A 17,078-nucleotide genomic window follows, 5' to 3' on the forward strand; every position below is an offset into this window, starting at 1 on the left:
TTGCCACGACCATCTGGAGTATTCTGACAGCTTTAGAGTGTGTGTGTATTTAAATGTGTGTGAGATTAAGGAGCAACAGAAGACAACAGACTGAATACACAGATTGTGACCCTTGTGTTTGCTAACAGACGACCTGAGATGGGCCGCTGATCCCATCTGAATACCTCACTGTGTCCATCTGATTGGGAGGATTCCCTTTATGGTAACATGAGACACCACTACCAGATGTTCAAACACCAACACGGTGTACAGGTACAGACGTTTTAATGCTTTGTGTCAATGACGCTGAGAAAACTGTGCACCTTTAGAAAAGGTCGTGGACAAATGGTGAGTATAATGTGTATTAGTCATGTGTGGCTGCTACGTGATCATCAATCTAAAAAGTAAATAATCACATAATCCCGTGTCGGTCAGGTGGACGGAGGGCTGAACTGGGAAACAAACTCAAACAAACTTCATATTTGGATGAGTTGGTGAGTGAAATTGATATTTCTGAGCAATTTTATCAATCGCTGTATCCCTAGCAAGATCTAATGTGGAGATAACCATGAAGGCAGTAGAGTCAATAGGATGGGGATGTGCCCCCCCTCACAGGAAGTGAGAGCTCTGGTTGTGTGAGTCAAAGCCCTGTGCTCAGCAGTTTACCTAATTCCAGGCTATCTGGACATGAAACAGACTGCGAAGCTTTCGCTGGGTTTCCTTTCAGCCAATTAAAAAGCGAGTGATAATCAGGCTGCAGAAGATCACACGAGAGGATTCATGACCACGGCTGCTGTCTGAGGAACGCCAGTACTGACTCAACGGTCACTCTGTCACCTCGTGGTTCTCTTCAGTGAGCTCAGGTCTGGAGATATTGGGCTCCATCCATCATGCTTTAAAGACATGTTGGACACGATACTCAGAAATGAAACATCTGATACAATGTTATCGTTCAAGTCATAAATAAAAAGCATTTGTACTTACTACAGAGCCAGGCTCTCCCTCTTCACCGGAAAGCCATTTCAGCATGGCTTCAGTTTAGACCTAAACACACACACACACACACACACACACACACACACAGTAAATAAATTGTCCAATTATTGTCCATTTTATCACTGGTGTGTCAGCTGTGAGAGCTCTGGTTTCTTAGCGTTGAGGAAATAAAAGCATCAGTATTCATCATCATCAGACACATTTCTGTCGTCATGCTATACCTCACATTGTGACGGCAGGCGCGTCACAAATCAAGCCAAGTGTATCTCTGTACATCACATATTCATTTTATACTTCATACTGTGACCCTTTGCAAATTCCTCGGACAATCTTGCACATTTCTGCACAAAACTACCACTTTTAAAAACTGCAAAGCTTTTTCATTTTTGTATTCAGATATGTAGATGTTTATTTGTATTTCTTCATATTGTTATTGTATTGTTTTTAATTCTATATCCATATTTCTGGATTTTTCTTTTCTCTTATTAGGTTTATGTTATGCACCAATACACCAAGACTTAGTCTTAGACGTTAACACCTACTGACAAACCGGTTTCTGATTATACTCTATTCTATTGATTTACATTTTACGAGTTTTAACTTCCTGTTTCAAATTAACAAAATAAAATCCACAGAGCAAGCCATTTCACTATGACTAAAACCGTTTTTACATTTCTGTCATTAACATCATGAATCATGAACATGTGTAGTTTTATGTTTAACATCATTTAATACAGAGGGTGGAGATCATATGTTATTGAGTTGCAGGAAATACAAGACTGTCGTCTCCATGTGTTCCCTCCTTCAAATATTTAAAAGCATCCTAGAGTAGCAGACAGATGAAGGCATGCAGGCATGCAGGTCAGTTCATCGGGCAGATGTAGACCCAGGCATTGAAGTGATTGTTGGGATGTAAGCCAAACAGAATCAGACATAAAGCCTTTCTCTCTGTATAGCTGGTTTTAAACCAGTCTGACAAGTGTGGCTCTTGGTACTTGTTGTAGCTCGTATCCAAACAATTAGAAAACTGGCCACGACTTGAGGCCTGTTATACTGTCGAGTACACTGACAGGGTGCACCATCAGCCACATTCATTCAGTCCAACCCACGTGACGAAGAGGAAAATCAGGTCAAACGGGTCCTCTCACGCATAACACAGCAGACTACATCACCATAGATGCCTATTCGGTATATTTCATGATCTATCAAACTTCATGCAATTCATTTACACATTAATTTACTTATGTGTGATGAGCAATAAGGCGAGCAGGTGCACAAGCGGATGCAGAACTGTTTCCTGATAGTGGTGTTATAGTTCCTGAATGATTTACTCTGCAGAGATGGACGTTAAAGAAAGAGCAAAGTGAAAGACACTACAGACAGAAGCTACAGCAACAGACAACCCGTTTCTCTTCAAGTCGACCATTTTGCTGAAGATAAACGTAGCTTTCAAGAACCTAAAGGCGCAGAAAGCATAGAAGTATAGCTGACTGAGCTGGAGATACATGTTCTATTTTAAACACATTATGGTTTATAGTCTAGCGCCACTAAAAGTTGTCCATGGGAAGCCGACGGATTGACATAAGCTAAGCTGCTAGCTTGCATCTCTAAATGCTATACTGCCTGAGTCACCCGTCCCGCGGCTCATTTGAACCGCACAGGCTTCACACTTGTACCAGAAGAAGGCCTCGGGAGTTGGGGTGGGCGTGGGCAAGCAAGTCGGCCTGTGATTTACACAAATACCAGTTACAGCTAACGTTAATCCAGCTAGCTAACTTTATCTTGCTACATGCTAACTTAGCTAGCATTGAACTGCATCTTGACTATGCACTTGATAGCATTAGCTCGGTCAAGCAGATCTCACCCGTTAAATATTACTTTTAAGTGCTTACCGGATTCACAACTTCATGAAGAATCCACCTGAAACCTCACACCGTTGACATAATCCCGTAAAAAAATACATTTTATTCCACTTGGCGAAGAAATTGCAATGAGAGATAGTCATTGGTCACATTTGTCAACAGACAACTGTGAGGGAGCTGCGCATGCGCACTTCTGTCGTGGTGACAGGTCCCGCAGGAAACCAAGAAATCCATCTAAGGATATATTTGTATAATTATCATCAGTTACAAATAAATAATGTGCATAGAGGTTATGGATATGACTGTACCTGTTAAAACTACGCTCATTATATGCTTATATGAAGAGGACCGTGTTCTCAAAGAGGAAAGAAACTCCACATGATGACGTACATCTCATTTCCGTTTAAACCTGTGTGCTTATTTAAGGTCTTTATTTATCATATGCATAAAAACTACAGTTGAACAATCGTTTGCAATCAAATTCTTCTTCTCAGGCTTCCTCCAACAATGCTATTACAGCAAATATAAATATATATATATATATATATAATATAAATATATATATATATATTTTTTAATATATACATATATATATATAATATAAATACATTTTTATATATAAATACATATATATAAATATATATATTTGTATATATTTATATATATATAAATATATATATTTGTATATATTTATATATAAATATAAATATATATATTATATATAATATATATATATTTTTTATATATAAATATATTTATATTTATATATATATATATATTTATATATATAAATATAAATATATATATTTATATATAAATATATATATATTTTTTATATATAAATATATATTTATATATATATATATATATATATATATATATATATATATATATATATATATTTATATATTTATATATAAAAATCCAAAATATAATATGTCAATGCTGAGAGTAAATAATAGATTGTCTTATTGGAACTAAGCATTTGAGTTTCTATATTATTCAAACCCCTGTCTGTTATTGCTGCATTGCATTGTGGTTAAATTCTTGCCCCTGTGAGCTCTGATGGATTATTCAATGTGTGGATTGTTGATAAAAGAAATGGTCCACCTTGTCCGCCTTTACATAAACTCAAATGTGTCTGTATGGTCACTTCTAAAGTGAGACATAATATTTGTATAATAAATTATGAAATAAATAGTTACAACCATAACCATGAAGCCTACTTCTTATTACATTTGGAGAAATGATTAAATCTTCATTCTTCAGTCACAAATCAAACTTGAGTCTCTTACATTTTTTAATATTCTCATCTTCAGAGTAGTTCTTTATTATTTAGGTCAGGTTGGGTAAACTGTGTATAAGCAGACCACAGTGATTTAAGTGATAATAGTTTAACTAAGACCACACTCTCTGACGTCATGCGTCTTCTAATCTTGTTGAGAGCTCGGCGGTGGCCTTTTGTCCTCAGGGGGCAATCCACTCTTTTCTCATTTACAGAGCCGAAGGAGCTTTTGCCTAGAGGTTAATCTGTAAGTGCTCAGTGGGGTGTCAGTCACTCGTTTTCTTCAGAGCAACCACACACCGGCTTTGTGTGATTTTTGGAAGTACAAACATTGAAGAAAAAGACATTCTGGTTTGGAGAAGATCACTTTAAAGTCAATTGGATTTATATAAATGACGCATGGCTATACTGCACAGGGATGAATGTGCTTGGCAGACAACTTCTCTTTAGAACTTTCTTTATTTGAAATGTGTTTTGCTTCTTTGTATTTTAAAGTCATGGGTCAAGCACAGACGAGCACAGATCAGGAAGTGACTCTGAAACACATCCAGGAACTTTACCGCAAATTTGCGAGCGAATGTCCGAGTGGAAACCTGCACTTACATGAATTCAAGAGGATTTTCAGAATCAACAGCAACTCCACAGAAGAAGAATCTGCATATATTGAACATTTGTTTCGATCCTTTGATACAAACAAAGTAATGTCTTGTGTGTGAGATGTTGAATAGAATCTAGAAATAAGTGAAAACTGTTGTATTATATGAGTCTTTGTTTGCTTCTTAGGATGGTAATCTGGACTTCATGGAGTATGTGGCAGCGCTGCATCTTGTTCTTCGTGGAAAACTGGAGGACAAACTGAGGTGGTCTTTTAAAGTGTTTGACAGAGATGGAAATGGCTGTCTGGACAGACAGGAAGTGAGACACATTGTCAAAGTAAGTATTCAGTCAGTTTATTCATGGTTAATGGATGGTGGGGATGTTGGGAATAATAATAATCAGCTGTAGGTGTCACCTCTCTCAGGGAAAATAGATTTTTAAAATACATCTTATAAACAATGTTTTTCAGTGTAAAGAAGTTTTCAAAGCTCCGACCCAGCTCCACATTACAGAGAGTTAATCTCATGTCTTGTTATCCATCTACAGCGTTCTCACTCTCACTGACTCTCATTTGCTCGGTGTCGCTGTTTACCTGCTCACTGTCTCACTGCCCCCCCCCCCCCAACACATGCTATAAATGAGCAAAGCTACTGGTTTAACAGTGTGTTAGCAGTAGCTGTAAATCACTTCCCTAAACCATGAGAAACACTTGGGTTCAAACCCACAATAAATATTTCAGACAAAACTTCAAGTTAGAAAAAAACCTTCCTTGGGTATTATTTATTAAAAGAGTGATTAGATCAGATTTGATTGACAGTCGACTGGCAACCACAAACCAGCATTGAAATACAAAAAACACAGAAAATACGGAAAAATCTCTCATGTGAAATAACCAAAACTCAGTACATCCATACCAGGAACTTGTTTTGGTACCGGTGTCAGTACAAACCCAAAACAAGGGGAGTAACACACACACACACACACACACACACACACACACACACACACACACACACACACACACACACACACACACACTCAGACCCTCTGTCATTAGACCCTCTGTCCTCAGACCCTCTGTCCTTAGACCCTCTGTCCTTAGACCCTCTGTCCTCAGACCCTCTGTCCTCAGACCCTCTGTCCTTAGACCCTCTGTCCTTAGACCCTCTGTCCTCAGACCCTCTGTCTTTAGACCCTCTGTCCTCAGACCCTCTGTCCTCAGACCCTCTGTCCTTAGACCCTCTGTCCTCAGACCCTCTGTCATTAGACCCTCTGTCCTCAGACCCTCTGTCCTTAGACCCTCTGTCCTTAGACCCTCTGTCTTTAGACCCTCTGTCCTTAGACCCTCTGTCTTTAGACCCTCTGTCCTTAGACCCTCTGTCCTCAGACCCTCTGTCCTTAGACCCTCCGTCCTTAGACCCTCTGTCTTTAGACCCTCTGTCCTTAGACCCTCGTATCGCACAAGGAAAAACTTCTTAAAAGAAACCCCAAAATTAAAGGGGGGAACATGTTAGAAACCTCAGGCAGAGCAACTGAGGAGGGATCCCTCTCCCAGGACGGACAGACGTGCAATAGATGTCGTGTGTACAGGATAAACAACATAGTACAAATACAACATTTGACATAAATGATGTTGTGTTGAAAAAGAGAAAGTTTAGATGAATCCAGGAAAATGTCAAAAAGGCTTCCTGGTGTCCAGCAGGACCAGGGCAGCAGGCGCAGCCACGATTCCTGATCCTGACGTAAACTTTATCAGTGGCAACCTGCCACATGAGAGACACAGAAACTCCGGGGTGATGAGTTAGTAACATACATTTACATAAATGCATACAGATAGAGAGGGAGAAGAAGAGAGAGGGAGGGGAGGAGGGGAGGAGAGAGGAAGAGAAGGAAGAGAGCAGGGAGGTGTCCCCCGGCAGTCTAAGCCTATAGCAGCATAACTAGGGGCTGATCCAGGGCAAACCTGAGCCAGCCCTAACTATAAGCTTTATCAAAAAGCTTATAGTAAAAAATGTTAGTATGTTCTCTCAAACCTTTGAAGTTACTTTTGTCTTTTTCTCCATCTGCTCAGATTATCCACGAGATAAAGAAGCACAAGGATTCAGGCGTCACAGGAAATGTTGACGATATTTGTGACAGAATATTTGATATGGTGGACAAGAATAACGACAGTGAGTTATTATAACACCATGAGCCCACATCCAGCGCTTCTTTTCTTTTCTACAGCTGTTATTCTTCTACTCTGATCAAATTAAGATTGTGTTTCCTTCTCTTCTGAATTGTGTAGGTCAGATTTCTTTGGAGGAATTTATTGAGGGGGCGGAAAAGGAACCGTGGGTGATGGATCAGCTGAAGCTGGACATCGGACCCTGCGACTGGTTCATAGATCAGCAGAAGAAGAAACCCTGAGTTGATAATGAACTTGAATCTTGAATCTTTGATGTATCTTCATCACGGTCTCTGCTTTGGGAAGAGAAACCGTCTCATGTTCATCTTCTACACATCAGGGAGGAAGAGGCCTTTTCAAGAGGAAAGGTTTTCTGGAAACTTCATGTTTATACCAGTTAAAATATTTAAGTAGTGTAGCTACATGTAGCTTCTTTTATATGAAGTGATATTAGTTTTTGATATGTTTTCTATAATGTATACATGCTACAAGCAGACAATAATAAATGGCTTTTTAACTAACTTACCTGCAGTTAAGCCGTCTTCTTAAAGCAGCACTTTCACATATTGGGAAATACGATTATTCTCTTTCTTGATGACAGGAAGTTAAGAAGATCAACACCACGCTAACTACACAGCCAGGAGACAGTTAGCTTAGCTTAGCATTAGCATAAAGACAGCAGGGGGAAACAGCTAGCCTAGCTTTGTCAAAAATTTTAAGAAATACATCAAAACCTCTTAAACTCTCTGATTAAAATATTTAATCTGGACAAAATCTGAAGTTTAAAACCAAAATTGTGGTGTTGGACGCTCTACCTAGCTTCAGGCTAGCTGTTTCCCTCCATTTCCAGTCTTTATGCTAAGCTAAGCTAACAGTCTTCTGGCAGTAGCTCCATATTTTATGTACATACAGGTTTTGATCTTCTCATAACTCTCGGCAAGAAAACTAATAAATCACCAAATTGCTGAACACATTCTTTAAAGTTTAACACATCATAATGTGCTTTCACCAAAGAAAATGTTTTAGGGCTGAAAAAAAAACCATTTAAGGCTATTTTGTATTTTTAATACAATTAAATAAAAGCATTGCAACATAAAAATATCAACGTTTTACAAATCATTATGTGATGTTTGTGCCGTAATCAATGCATCGTTTGATGAATATAATTTGAAATGCTTTGATGATGTTGTTTGTTTCATATGATTTCATATACAGAACGTCACAGCTTTACTGTGGTGTGTGATTCTCTTAACCTTCTCTCATCACTGTCACTGTGTTTCTTTATCACACCTGAAGGTGGAAATGATCTCAGTGAGAGGATGATAACAGCAGAGTGGAACGTTTATTCTATTTATTATCGATAATATAACATATTATGATCCTCAACAACTCGACCTGCTAACTTCATAACAAACTGTGTGTGTGTGTGTGTGTGTGTTTTATAGCATATATTTGTTTTATACAACATGCTTTTCCAAAATATTGTCAATGCATGCTGCAGTGTTTAGTGTGCGCTTGTGATCAGAAATCCTTTATTAGTCCCACAACGGGGAAATGTATCTTGTCACAGCAGAACAATTTATGAAAGGCAGTAAACAATAATTAAATAGAATAAAACATAATATAAGTACCAAGTGATATAAATAAAGTGAGTATTGCACATGGCAGTGATAACTGCACAGCAGTGGTGGGACAGTGTGTTCTTGGTGTGGGGGTCTACCTCTCTATCTGTCCATGTTTGTATGTTCCGCTCTGCAGAGAGCTGCTTGTTGGGCCAAACTCCGAACACCGAAGAGCATTAACTTTATCCAAACACTCGTCCTCTCAGCTCGTGCAGTTTGACATGTTTCGTGTTTCACCGCAAACGCGTCCACACAAACTAGACACACTGGCCTTTAACTTCCTCAAACAAATAATCGTTCGTCCATTTCTCCTGGAAAGTGCGACATTCCACATCCACCTTTCTCTGTTTTACACTCGCCATGCTGCGTTCACTGACTTCAATGACAGTCTCGTTAAATATTGAAGTTTTTGACATGACATGACCACGTGATGACACGTTCCGCTTGTGTTGTGTTCAAGGACCCTGACCTTGGCCAGTCAATCGGCCGTTTATTGCTGTCTAGATTTTTTAATTTTCTTTCTAGTTTATTTTTTTGCGTGTGTTTGTGAATGACCTCGAGGGCCGCATCAAATGGTCTCGCGGGCCGTATACGGCCCGGAGGCCGGAGGTTCCCCACCCCTGGTCTAGTGGCTGAATGTTATCAGTTGCACCTTTAAGAAGACAGAGTTACGTTGCTATGGACGCAGTTACAACGGGAGAAAGGGAATATTTTTCGTCATCATTTTTGCATCTGTTCTGGGTTCAGGTCTGTGTTTGAAGAATCTCAAATATCTAGAAAATGTTGCTTGCTTCTCGTACGGGTGGTTTCACCTGGTGAATTCTTTATGGCTGGAATTATCTCTCTTTCCTTTTCGTATTGTACCTGATGATATAAATATTCATGTTGTTTGAGTACATGTCTGTAAATGATCTTCTGTTCCAGATTCCTGTTCTTTCTTTCCCCTTTGTTTAGTATGATATAATTTTCATACATGTTTCCCATAGTACTGATGACAAGATAAAGGATGCCCTCTCTCTCTGACAGTGAGGTGTTGAAGTGCCAGCAGGGAGAGGGTTTGTTGCATGTAAACATGTTCTCGTAGAAACCAAAAATACAATTATGAAACTGAAAAGAAAGAAAGAAGCTTTTTAAGAAGAAGAACAAACAATTGTTAGTTCCATCATCTCCCTCTCTGCAGACCTAACATTCCCAGATGACACAAACACATGAGTTATAAAGAGTCTGCAGATCAAACAGACGTCAAGTTCTCAACACTTGTTGCCTCGTTGAAGCTGAAGAAGAACTGTAGACTTTGCATCACATAAAGAGTGGCTGGAAAAAGGGAAGTTTTTTTGAGGCAAATAGCAACATTGGTCTATGAAATAGGCTGCATGTGAGTTTATGTGTAATGTTTAGGGTTTTATGTGCAGACGATGCCACGAGGCTCGGCTGTATGGAACATGTGAACTACATGATCAAAGATCTTTTACTTTTATATAATACAAAATGTCCCACACAACCACGGAGGTGTCATATTCAGGCCTGTGAAACTATATGTGGACCGCGTTAAATGTGAGAAGACTGTATGGTACATTTCCTGATTAAATAAATGTCAATAAACTATAAATGTCAATAAAATGTATACGTCTGGACCTTGATGTGATTCTCATTTTCCAGTTTTTCCCTCAGTGAAATTGAGGTTGACACATGATTTAAGTGATTTAGTGAAGCAGGTCAGAGGACTGCAACTGCACAGATATTCAATGTTTACTACTTTATTTTTTAATTGTAATCACTTTATGGGCACAATGTGTTCTTTATCACATGACCTCCTGCAGACAAACTGACCTGTGAGACTTAGCTACAGTTAATGTTAGCTACAGTTAGGTTAGCTACAGTTAATGTTAGCTACAGTTAATGTTAGCTACAGTTAATGTTAACTACAGTTAATGTTAGCTACAGTTAATGTTCGCTACAGTTAATTAATGTTAGCTACAGTTAATGTTAGCTACAGTTAATGTTAGCTACAGTTAATGTTAACTACAGTTAATGTTAGCTACAGTTAGGTTAGCTACAGTTAATGTTAGCTACAGTTAATGTTAGCTACAGTTAATGTTAGCTACAGTTAGGTTAGCTACAGTTAATGTTAGCTACAGTTAATGTTAGCTACAGTTAATGTTAACTACAGTTAATGTTAGCTACAGTTAATGTTCGCTACAGTTAATTAATGTTAGCTACAGTTAATGTTAGCTACAGTTAATGTTAGCTACAGTTAATGTTAACTACAGTTAATGTTAGCTACAGTTAATGTTCGCTACAGTTAATTAATGTTAGCTACAGTTAATTAATGTTAGCTACAGTCAATGTTAACTACAGTTAATGTTAGCTACAATTAATGTTAGCTACAGTTAATATTAACTACAGTTAGGTTAGCTACAGTTAATGTTAACTACAGTTAGGTTAGCTACAGTTCATGTTAGCTACAGTTAATGTTAACTACAGTTAATGTTAGCTAAAGTTAATGTTAACTACAGTTAGGTTAGCTACAGGTAATGTTAGCTAAAGTTAATGTTAACTACAGTTAAATCTCTGAGGATTATATAAAGACTCTATGTTCAGGAATTGAACATTTCTAACTTGAGTGACACCAAGTGGCAGAATAATAAAAGACACTGGAGACATGCAGCATGAAGTGTGTATAGAACATGTTTTTAATAACAACATAAATGCACATCTGAAACAGAGACAGCAGGAGTTCTCACTTTCACTTTTAGTTTCTGTCCAGTTCGAATGATGTGTGTCTTAATGATATATTTGTCGGAGAATATGTGAATATTTTCTTTCTTGATATTTTGTATGTTTGTTTTGTGGCTCGAACAGCTGATCTGGGATTGATGACAAAGTGCTCAACAATAACTAAATATAAAACAGTAAGAAACAGCAGTTATAGGCCTATATATAATCTAGTGAGATTTCTTTCCTTAGGGTTAACAAAATTAATATAATTATTTTTCTGTTAAGAGAAAATAAAACATTGGTTGACACCAAAAATCAATAACAAATTGTGGATATGAACAAAATTAAGAGGAAATTTGTTCGCATATTCTTGTATGAAGCTATTTGTCTAATAGTGTTGTCTCATTTGCAAAGCAGATTTTCAAATCCATCTTAAATCCAGATGTTTGCTTGCTTGTTTTGTGCTCGTGGTTTTCTTTTTCTTCTGCCTCTGCTGGCACATGGCTGCATATCAAGCGTTAGGGTTACAGCCTCCTGCAGATGAGTCGAGGATGAGGACACACATGCACCTGAGTGATGCTCACAAAAGCAGCTCCGCGCTACGAGAGGTCAAAAAGCGCCACAGGGAACCTTTAAATAAACTAAAAAATAAATAATATGTTTTTAGTTTGTTCCGCTGACATTAGATTACATTACAGGTCATTTAACAGACGCTCTTATCCAGAGCGACTTACAGTGAACTAAGTACAGGGACAGTCTCCCTGGAGCAACTCAGGGTTAAGTACCTTGCTCAGGGGTACAATGGTGGCAGCCCTGGTATTGAACTCCCAACCTTCTAGTGTTTTGCTTGGAAGGCGTAGGCCATCACCACCCAAGTGACCTCAAGAGACCCACATAAAAACAAATGCTGTTTTAGAATTGGAAAGTCTAATGCTTCTAACCACCATAAGCGTGTAAACAGAACTATCGACATGATATAGTATTATAATATAATGTTACTTTTACCAGCCGTCTGCAGGAGTGATAACTAAACTATCCAACATACTATAAAAACACATTCAATAAGGAGGAATGTAAATACACAATTGACTGCACAGCAGACGTTCTCTGTTTTGGTTTTCGACATTAGTAGAATGTCAGAACCAACCACAGGCGTGCAGCGAGGACTCGGACCTTTGCACCAGCAGTCAAAATCACAGCACAACTGCAGGCATGAAGAAGTGCAGCTCCAAGCTCCAAGAAGCTCAACATGGAGACACGGGCAAGACCCGAGACAGTGGCTCTGTGTTAGCCTCAAACAAAAAACCTTCGCAGAGAACCCACGAAGTGAGAAATCACGGTAGTTTCCCGCAGTTCTGGGTGAACCAGCCGGTGAAGTTCACGTCCAACTTCAGCAATTTCATGACCCATTCGTCCTTCTGGGCTCCTTCCAAGAACTCAGCCAAGGTTATCTGACCTGCGGGGCGGGAAACATTTCGCCTTTAACAAGAGGTCAAAAATAATCTACATGAGGTTCATTTATACACGAACATCCCATAATGTGATGAGGGAAGACACTGCAGGTGGATAGGGTCAAACATGTAACTAATAGATATCAGCATGAAGCTTCCCCACTTCATGACTCACATCAACACAAGTTTATATCACAAGTGTTTAATATGTACATGAGGCGTTATGTAATGTAGCTGTTACACACACAGTTACAAACACACACTCTCATGTTCTCATGTTTTATTTCCTCTTACTCCGGTAGTGTCTCTCCATAAAATGAAGACTTTACTTAAAGACACATGTTTTACTTGTGACTGTTGTTCAGCAGTGATGTTGAGTTATGTTGCTGGTCTTCTTCCACAACACTGAAGTGCAGATGATAAATCAACATCTCACTGTTATATATTTTCCCAGTTTCCCAGTGAACACCGTTGTTCTTACTCACCGTCATTATTCTTGTCGACCAGCTCGAAGATCCTGTCACACGTTTGGGACGGCGTCATGCCGACGTCACCCGTCTGCCCTTTGATTTTGTAAAGAATCTGTGTGAAGTGAATAAAATGCAACTTTCAGTTCTTTCTGTCCAAAGAGTCAAAAGTGAAGATGGAGAAGCAGCCTTCAGTTTCAATACTCCATGTATCTGCACTTCTTTTAAGATCATCAGATCATCATTTCTTACACTGCACTGTAACTTTTATTCTCATACTTTAATCTTTTCTTATTCTATTTCAGCTTGTCTTTAGTTTTATTCTCCCGGCTTTTGTTTTCAAATGTCCTTTAATAATGAGTTTCTTTTGCACTTTTAATGTATTATGTAAAGCACGTTGAAGGGCTTTGTTGCTGAAACGTGCAGTATAATAAACGTGTGAACAACATGCAGTGTGTAATACTGTCAGAAAGGTTTCATGATCAGGTCTGAAAGTTAACTAAATACACTCCAAGGTTAAACGAAAAGAAATGCAAGGGCAGAATTTTCCTTCCGCACATGTAGAATACGAATTAACATAATTAGGAATAAACCTTTTTGCCACTGGGTTACCCCAACAAATATAACTTATTGCTTTGAGTCAAATCAGATCAGAAGGCAGATTTTAGAGGCTTACTGTAAAGCTTCACATGTTGATGTTCACTTCAGGAGTAATCCTCGCAGAGACCTTCCACTCCTCTTCTAATACTCCGAGAAGCTGCAACACCTGACCTTCGGCCCTGAGCCTCGCCTCTGGCCAATACTGTAATCCGTCTTGAGAGGATTTAAATTATAAAACCTGGACCTGTTGTATAACATCTCTTTGTTCTAATTGGCATCACTTTCTCCAAAACACTCACAACATGTGTATGAATATTCACAGAAAAGCCCCAGTCGATGTTTCTCACCCTGATGATCCGCTTCACCTCCTGCCTGTCCAGCTTGCCATTCCCGTCCTTGTCGTACAATTTGAAGGACCACTTCAGCCGATCTTCCATATTCCCCCGTAAGATCAAGTGAAGTGCCGCCACATACTCGATGAAATCAAGTGCGTTATTCTGTGAGCAAATAATGCAGAGTTGCATTCAGGAGAGAGCTAAACTAAATTCTATAACGAGACAATTGATTCTTCTTTTACCTGATTTGTGTCGAAGGAGTGGAAGATCGTTTCGATGTAGAGGGACTCCTCTGGAGAGCTGCTCTGCACCCCGAAGATCCTCTTGAACTCGTGCAGGTGCAGGGCGCCGCTCGGACACTCCTTCATGAAAATGATGCACAGCTCCTGAATCTGCGCCAAATCCATCTCCTCGTGGCTTTCTTCTTGTCCCATGCTCTCTTGGTTAAAAGCAGATCAAATGATTGTGTGAGTGAGAGTTTGGCTCCTGATTGTGAGGTCTCTGAGGCATCTGCTCACACTCTGCAGTCAATCTGAAGAGCTCTGCGAGCAGGGGGAGGGGAGGAGGCTTCGAATAGATCATCTTAGTAACTTGGTAATCACTTGATCTTTAGCCAGCAAGGAGACGTCCAAGTAGGTCTGAGAATCTGGCAGTACGGTTATCACCAAACGCCAAAAACAGTGATAACTGTGGTATCTACTCAACCAATCAATGGAGTCAATTAAACAACGCTGGCTGTGATATCAGCTGTGTGTGTGTGTGTGTGTGTGTGTGTGTGTGTGTGTGTGTGTGTGTGTGTGTGTGTGTGTGTGTGTCTGCAGAGTCCACAAGAAACATTTCTAATTCTCTTAATGCTTATATGATAATGTGGTGGGCGTTTTCATGCACTCTATGAAATCATTATTTGAAATGTTTCTGAAAATGTGTGTACATGCAGGGACTCTCTAAAGAATATGGTAATTTACTGTAACTAACGGCAAATAAATGTTACTTTGATTAATTGTTTTACATTGTGAGTTTACGTTAACATAAAGCCAAAGTTGAAAGTTAATTGGGTTAATTTAAAAATGCAACTTTACTTACACTACTTTAGAATCTAATTCAATTCATTTCAATTAACACGGGGCGTAGTGTCACATGTAAAACATTTTTTTTGTAAGAATTTGTATAAAGAACGAAGTCAAAAATAAAAGCAAACGATGAATATCTAAAAAGGTGTACATGCAAAAAGGTAACTCTAAAAAACTTAAAATAACTAGAAAAAGATCCTCTTCACTCACCTGTTATACATCTGAAACCAAGCAAACCAGCAACATAATATGTAAGAATGATTACATGTCGCCAGATTAGAAGTTCAGACTTTACAACATACACAAACCTACATGATGACTCTACATATAAGGTAATGCACAGTTAACTGTCTGGGGACAGGATAAAGGTGCACACACATCAGTGAAACTGAGTCAGAGCAGAACCTGCGGCCCCTCAACACGAGCTGCAGTCTTTTGTTATCAGTAAAAAGTACATTCAGAACACAATGAGTTCAAAAAGCACTTGTGCTCATTAAACATTCCCAAACAGTCTCTTATCTGCTGGAAATCCTGACAGCTGGGACACTATGAAGCCCCTCATGCCCTCTTTGCACTTGCCATATTATTCTTACACCATTTGGTGACATCGGGCTGTCATCGTCCCTCCCCACCACCATTTTCAAATACTGTAAACCTGAATTGATGTCTTTGATGCATGAGTTTCTGAGACCTCTATGTCATCAGAATGAGCAGAACCTTCATGATAAACCTGTTGTTTACAATCTGACGTGTGCCTCCTGCCCCCTGGGGGATGATCCGGGCACTGCAGGCAGCGGAGAGCCTTTGAATGCCAAATAAAAAATGGCTGCCGTCAAGGAGCAGCTCGTATGTTTTTGCCAAGTAAATCTTTGCTAATTTTTAAAGAATTACTGTAAGAATGATATTTATATTGTTACTTATATTTCAACATGAGTATTTACTGTATTAAAGCAACTTCTAATCACTTAATATGTTGTACCTTATTACAATCATGTTGTGTATCAAATATGATTCAGCAGGTTTATGATTAAAATGTTCTGCAAATCTGCTTTATGCTTCTTAAAATGAACAATGAGCATGCTTCTACGGTAAACATGTTGGAGGTCTGGACGTTAAGAAATGTCTCTTTGCACAGAAGAAGCCAAAAGCCGCTGCAAGACGAAGATTCTTTGTTCTTGCAATTTGTCTATCCTGCATCACACTGACTTTATTACATTATATACATTTAAAATATTGAGATTCAAGAGTGCAGCTGTCTTTTCTTTCTTGTAAAATTATGATATCCAAAAGATAATTTGTCTCACTCTCACGCTCTGAAGAAAAGAAAGGTAAATGGAAGATGTTTTGTTGTGACTGATCATCAAATGAACAAATAAATGACACTAAACGGGTCAATGTGCTCATTGAGTATCTGCAGTGGGACTCGGGGTCGTACAGGGACAACGTGGCGAGAAAATAAAGGATTACAGGTAACACTCCCTCCCTCTGTAAAGTCAGGGGCATCCTGAGACCTTTGCATAACAAGCAACATGTACTAAACTGTGAGCGCTGTGCTCAGCTTTACATGATCCCATTAACAACATCAGAGACGTTCTTCAACATCCAGGTGAACAAAAAGCAGGTTAGATAACCAAAACTAATATGATTGTAATTAAGATTAGGAGATCACTTCATTCAAAATAACTTAGTGACCAAAACACACAACCAAACTGACTTACTGTGTGCATCAAAACACACATAGTGTCCTTAACAATGTCTGTAGCCTATAAAGAATATACTTAATGAACATTTTAAAAATCTTAAATAATACAAAGGAAACTGATCTGTAAATAAACTAAATGTGGCCCAAGCAGATGGTGTACCATAACCCCTGCAGGTTTCAAACTTGGGCTCTTTATGTGTTAATTTATGTGTATAGTAAATACTTTC

The 17,078-nt window shown here is 38.7% G+C and overlaps 3 protein-coding genes across 4 annotated transcripts in view; 1 reads left to right on the forward strand and 2 right to left on the reverse strand.

The window, feature by feature from the left end:
- The window catches only part of LOC115028424 (golgin subfamily B member 1), a 34,978-nt gene extending 31,986 nt beyond the window's left edge, over positions 1–2,992 (reverse strand). For both annotated transcript variants that reach the window (XM_029462223.1, XM_029462215.1), the window contains exons 1-2: positions 2,868–2,992; positions 964–1,023 (exon numbers count right to left, since the gene is read on the reverse strand). In XM_029462223.1, the coding sequence (XP_029318083.1) occupies positions 964–1,008 (45 nt within the window). In that variant the 5' untranslated portion in view covers positions 1,009–1,023; positions 2,868–2,992. The remainder of the gene's footprint in view (positions 1–963; positions 1,024–2,867) is intronic.
- Positions 2,993–4,619: 1,627 nt separating this feature from the next.
- On the forward strand, positions 4,620–7,160 carry LOC115027218 (guanylyl cyclase-activating protein 2-like). The gene is made up of 4 exons (XM_029460405.1): positions 4,620–4,820; positions 4,906–5,055; positions 6,791–6,890; positions 7,007–7,160. The coding sequence occupies exons 1-4, from the start codon at positions 4,620–4,622 to the stop codon at positions 7,126–7,128; spliced, it is 573 nt and encodes a 190-aa protein (XP_029316265.1). The 3' UTR covers positions 7,129–7,160.
- A 5,400-nt stretch (positions 7,161–12,560) lies between these two features.
- LOC115027227 (guanylyl cyclase-activating protein 2-like) lies at positions 12,561–14,513 on the reverse strand. Its single transcript, XM_029460417.1, has 4 exons — positions 14,322–14,513; positions 14,092–14,241; positions 13,163–13,259; positions 12,561–12,682 (listed from the first exon to the last, which is right to left on the reverse strand). Exons 1-4 carry the CDS (start codon positions 14,511–14,513, stop codon positions 12,561–12,563), a joined length of 561 nt encoding a protein of 186 aa, XP_029316277.1.
- Between the last annotated feature and the right edge of the window lie 2,565 nt (positions 14,514–17,078).

The sequence above is a fragment of the Cottoperca gobio genome, chromosome 3 (assembly GCF_900634415.1).
Source record: "Cottoperca gobio chromosome 3, fCotGob3.1, whole genome shotgun sequence".
Classification (NCBI taxonomy): domain Eukaryota; kingdom Metazoa; phylum Chordata; class Actinopteri; order Perciformes; family Bovichtidae; genus Cottoperca; species Cottoperca gobio.

Excerpts from the sequence above, each read along its gene's own strand:
- LOC115027218 (XM_029460405.1), top strand. The coding sequence starts at position 4,620 with ATGGGTCAAGCACAGACGAGCACAGATCAGGAAGTGACTCTGAAACAC. Across the intron at positions 5,056-6,790 it reads AAGTGAGACACATTGTCAAA|ATTATCCACGAGATAAAGAA; the intron begins GTAAGTATTCAG and ends CCATCTGCTCAG. Across the intron at positions 6,891-7,006 it reads GGTGGACAAGAATAACGACA|GTCAGATTTCTTTGGAGGAA; the intron begins GTGAGTTATTAT and ends TGAATTGTGTAG.
- LOC115027227 (XM_029460417.1), bottom strand. The coding sequence starts at position 14,513 with ATGGGACAAGAAGAAAGCCACGAGGAGATGGATTTGGCGCAGATTCAG. Across the intron at positions 13,260-14,091 it reads AGGTGAAGCGGATCATCAGG|ATTCTTTACAAAATCAAAGG; the intron begins GTGAGAAACATC and ends CACTTCACACAG. Across the intron at positions 12,683-13,162 it reads GGTCGACAAGAATAATGACG|GTCAGATAACCTTGGCTGAG; the intron begins GTGAGTAAGAAC and ends CCCGCCCCGCAG.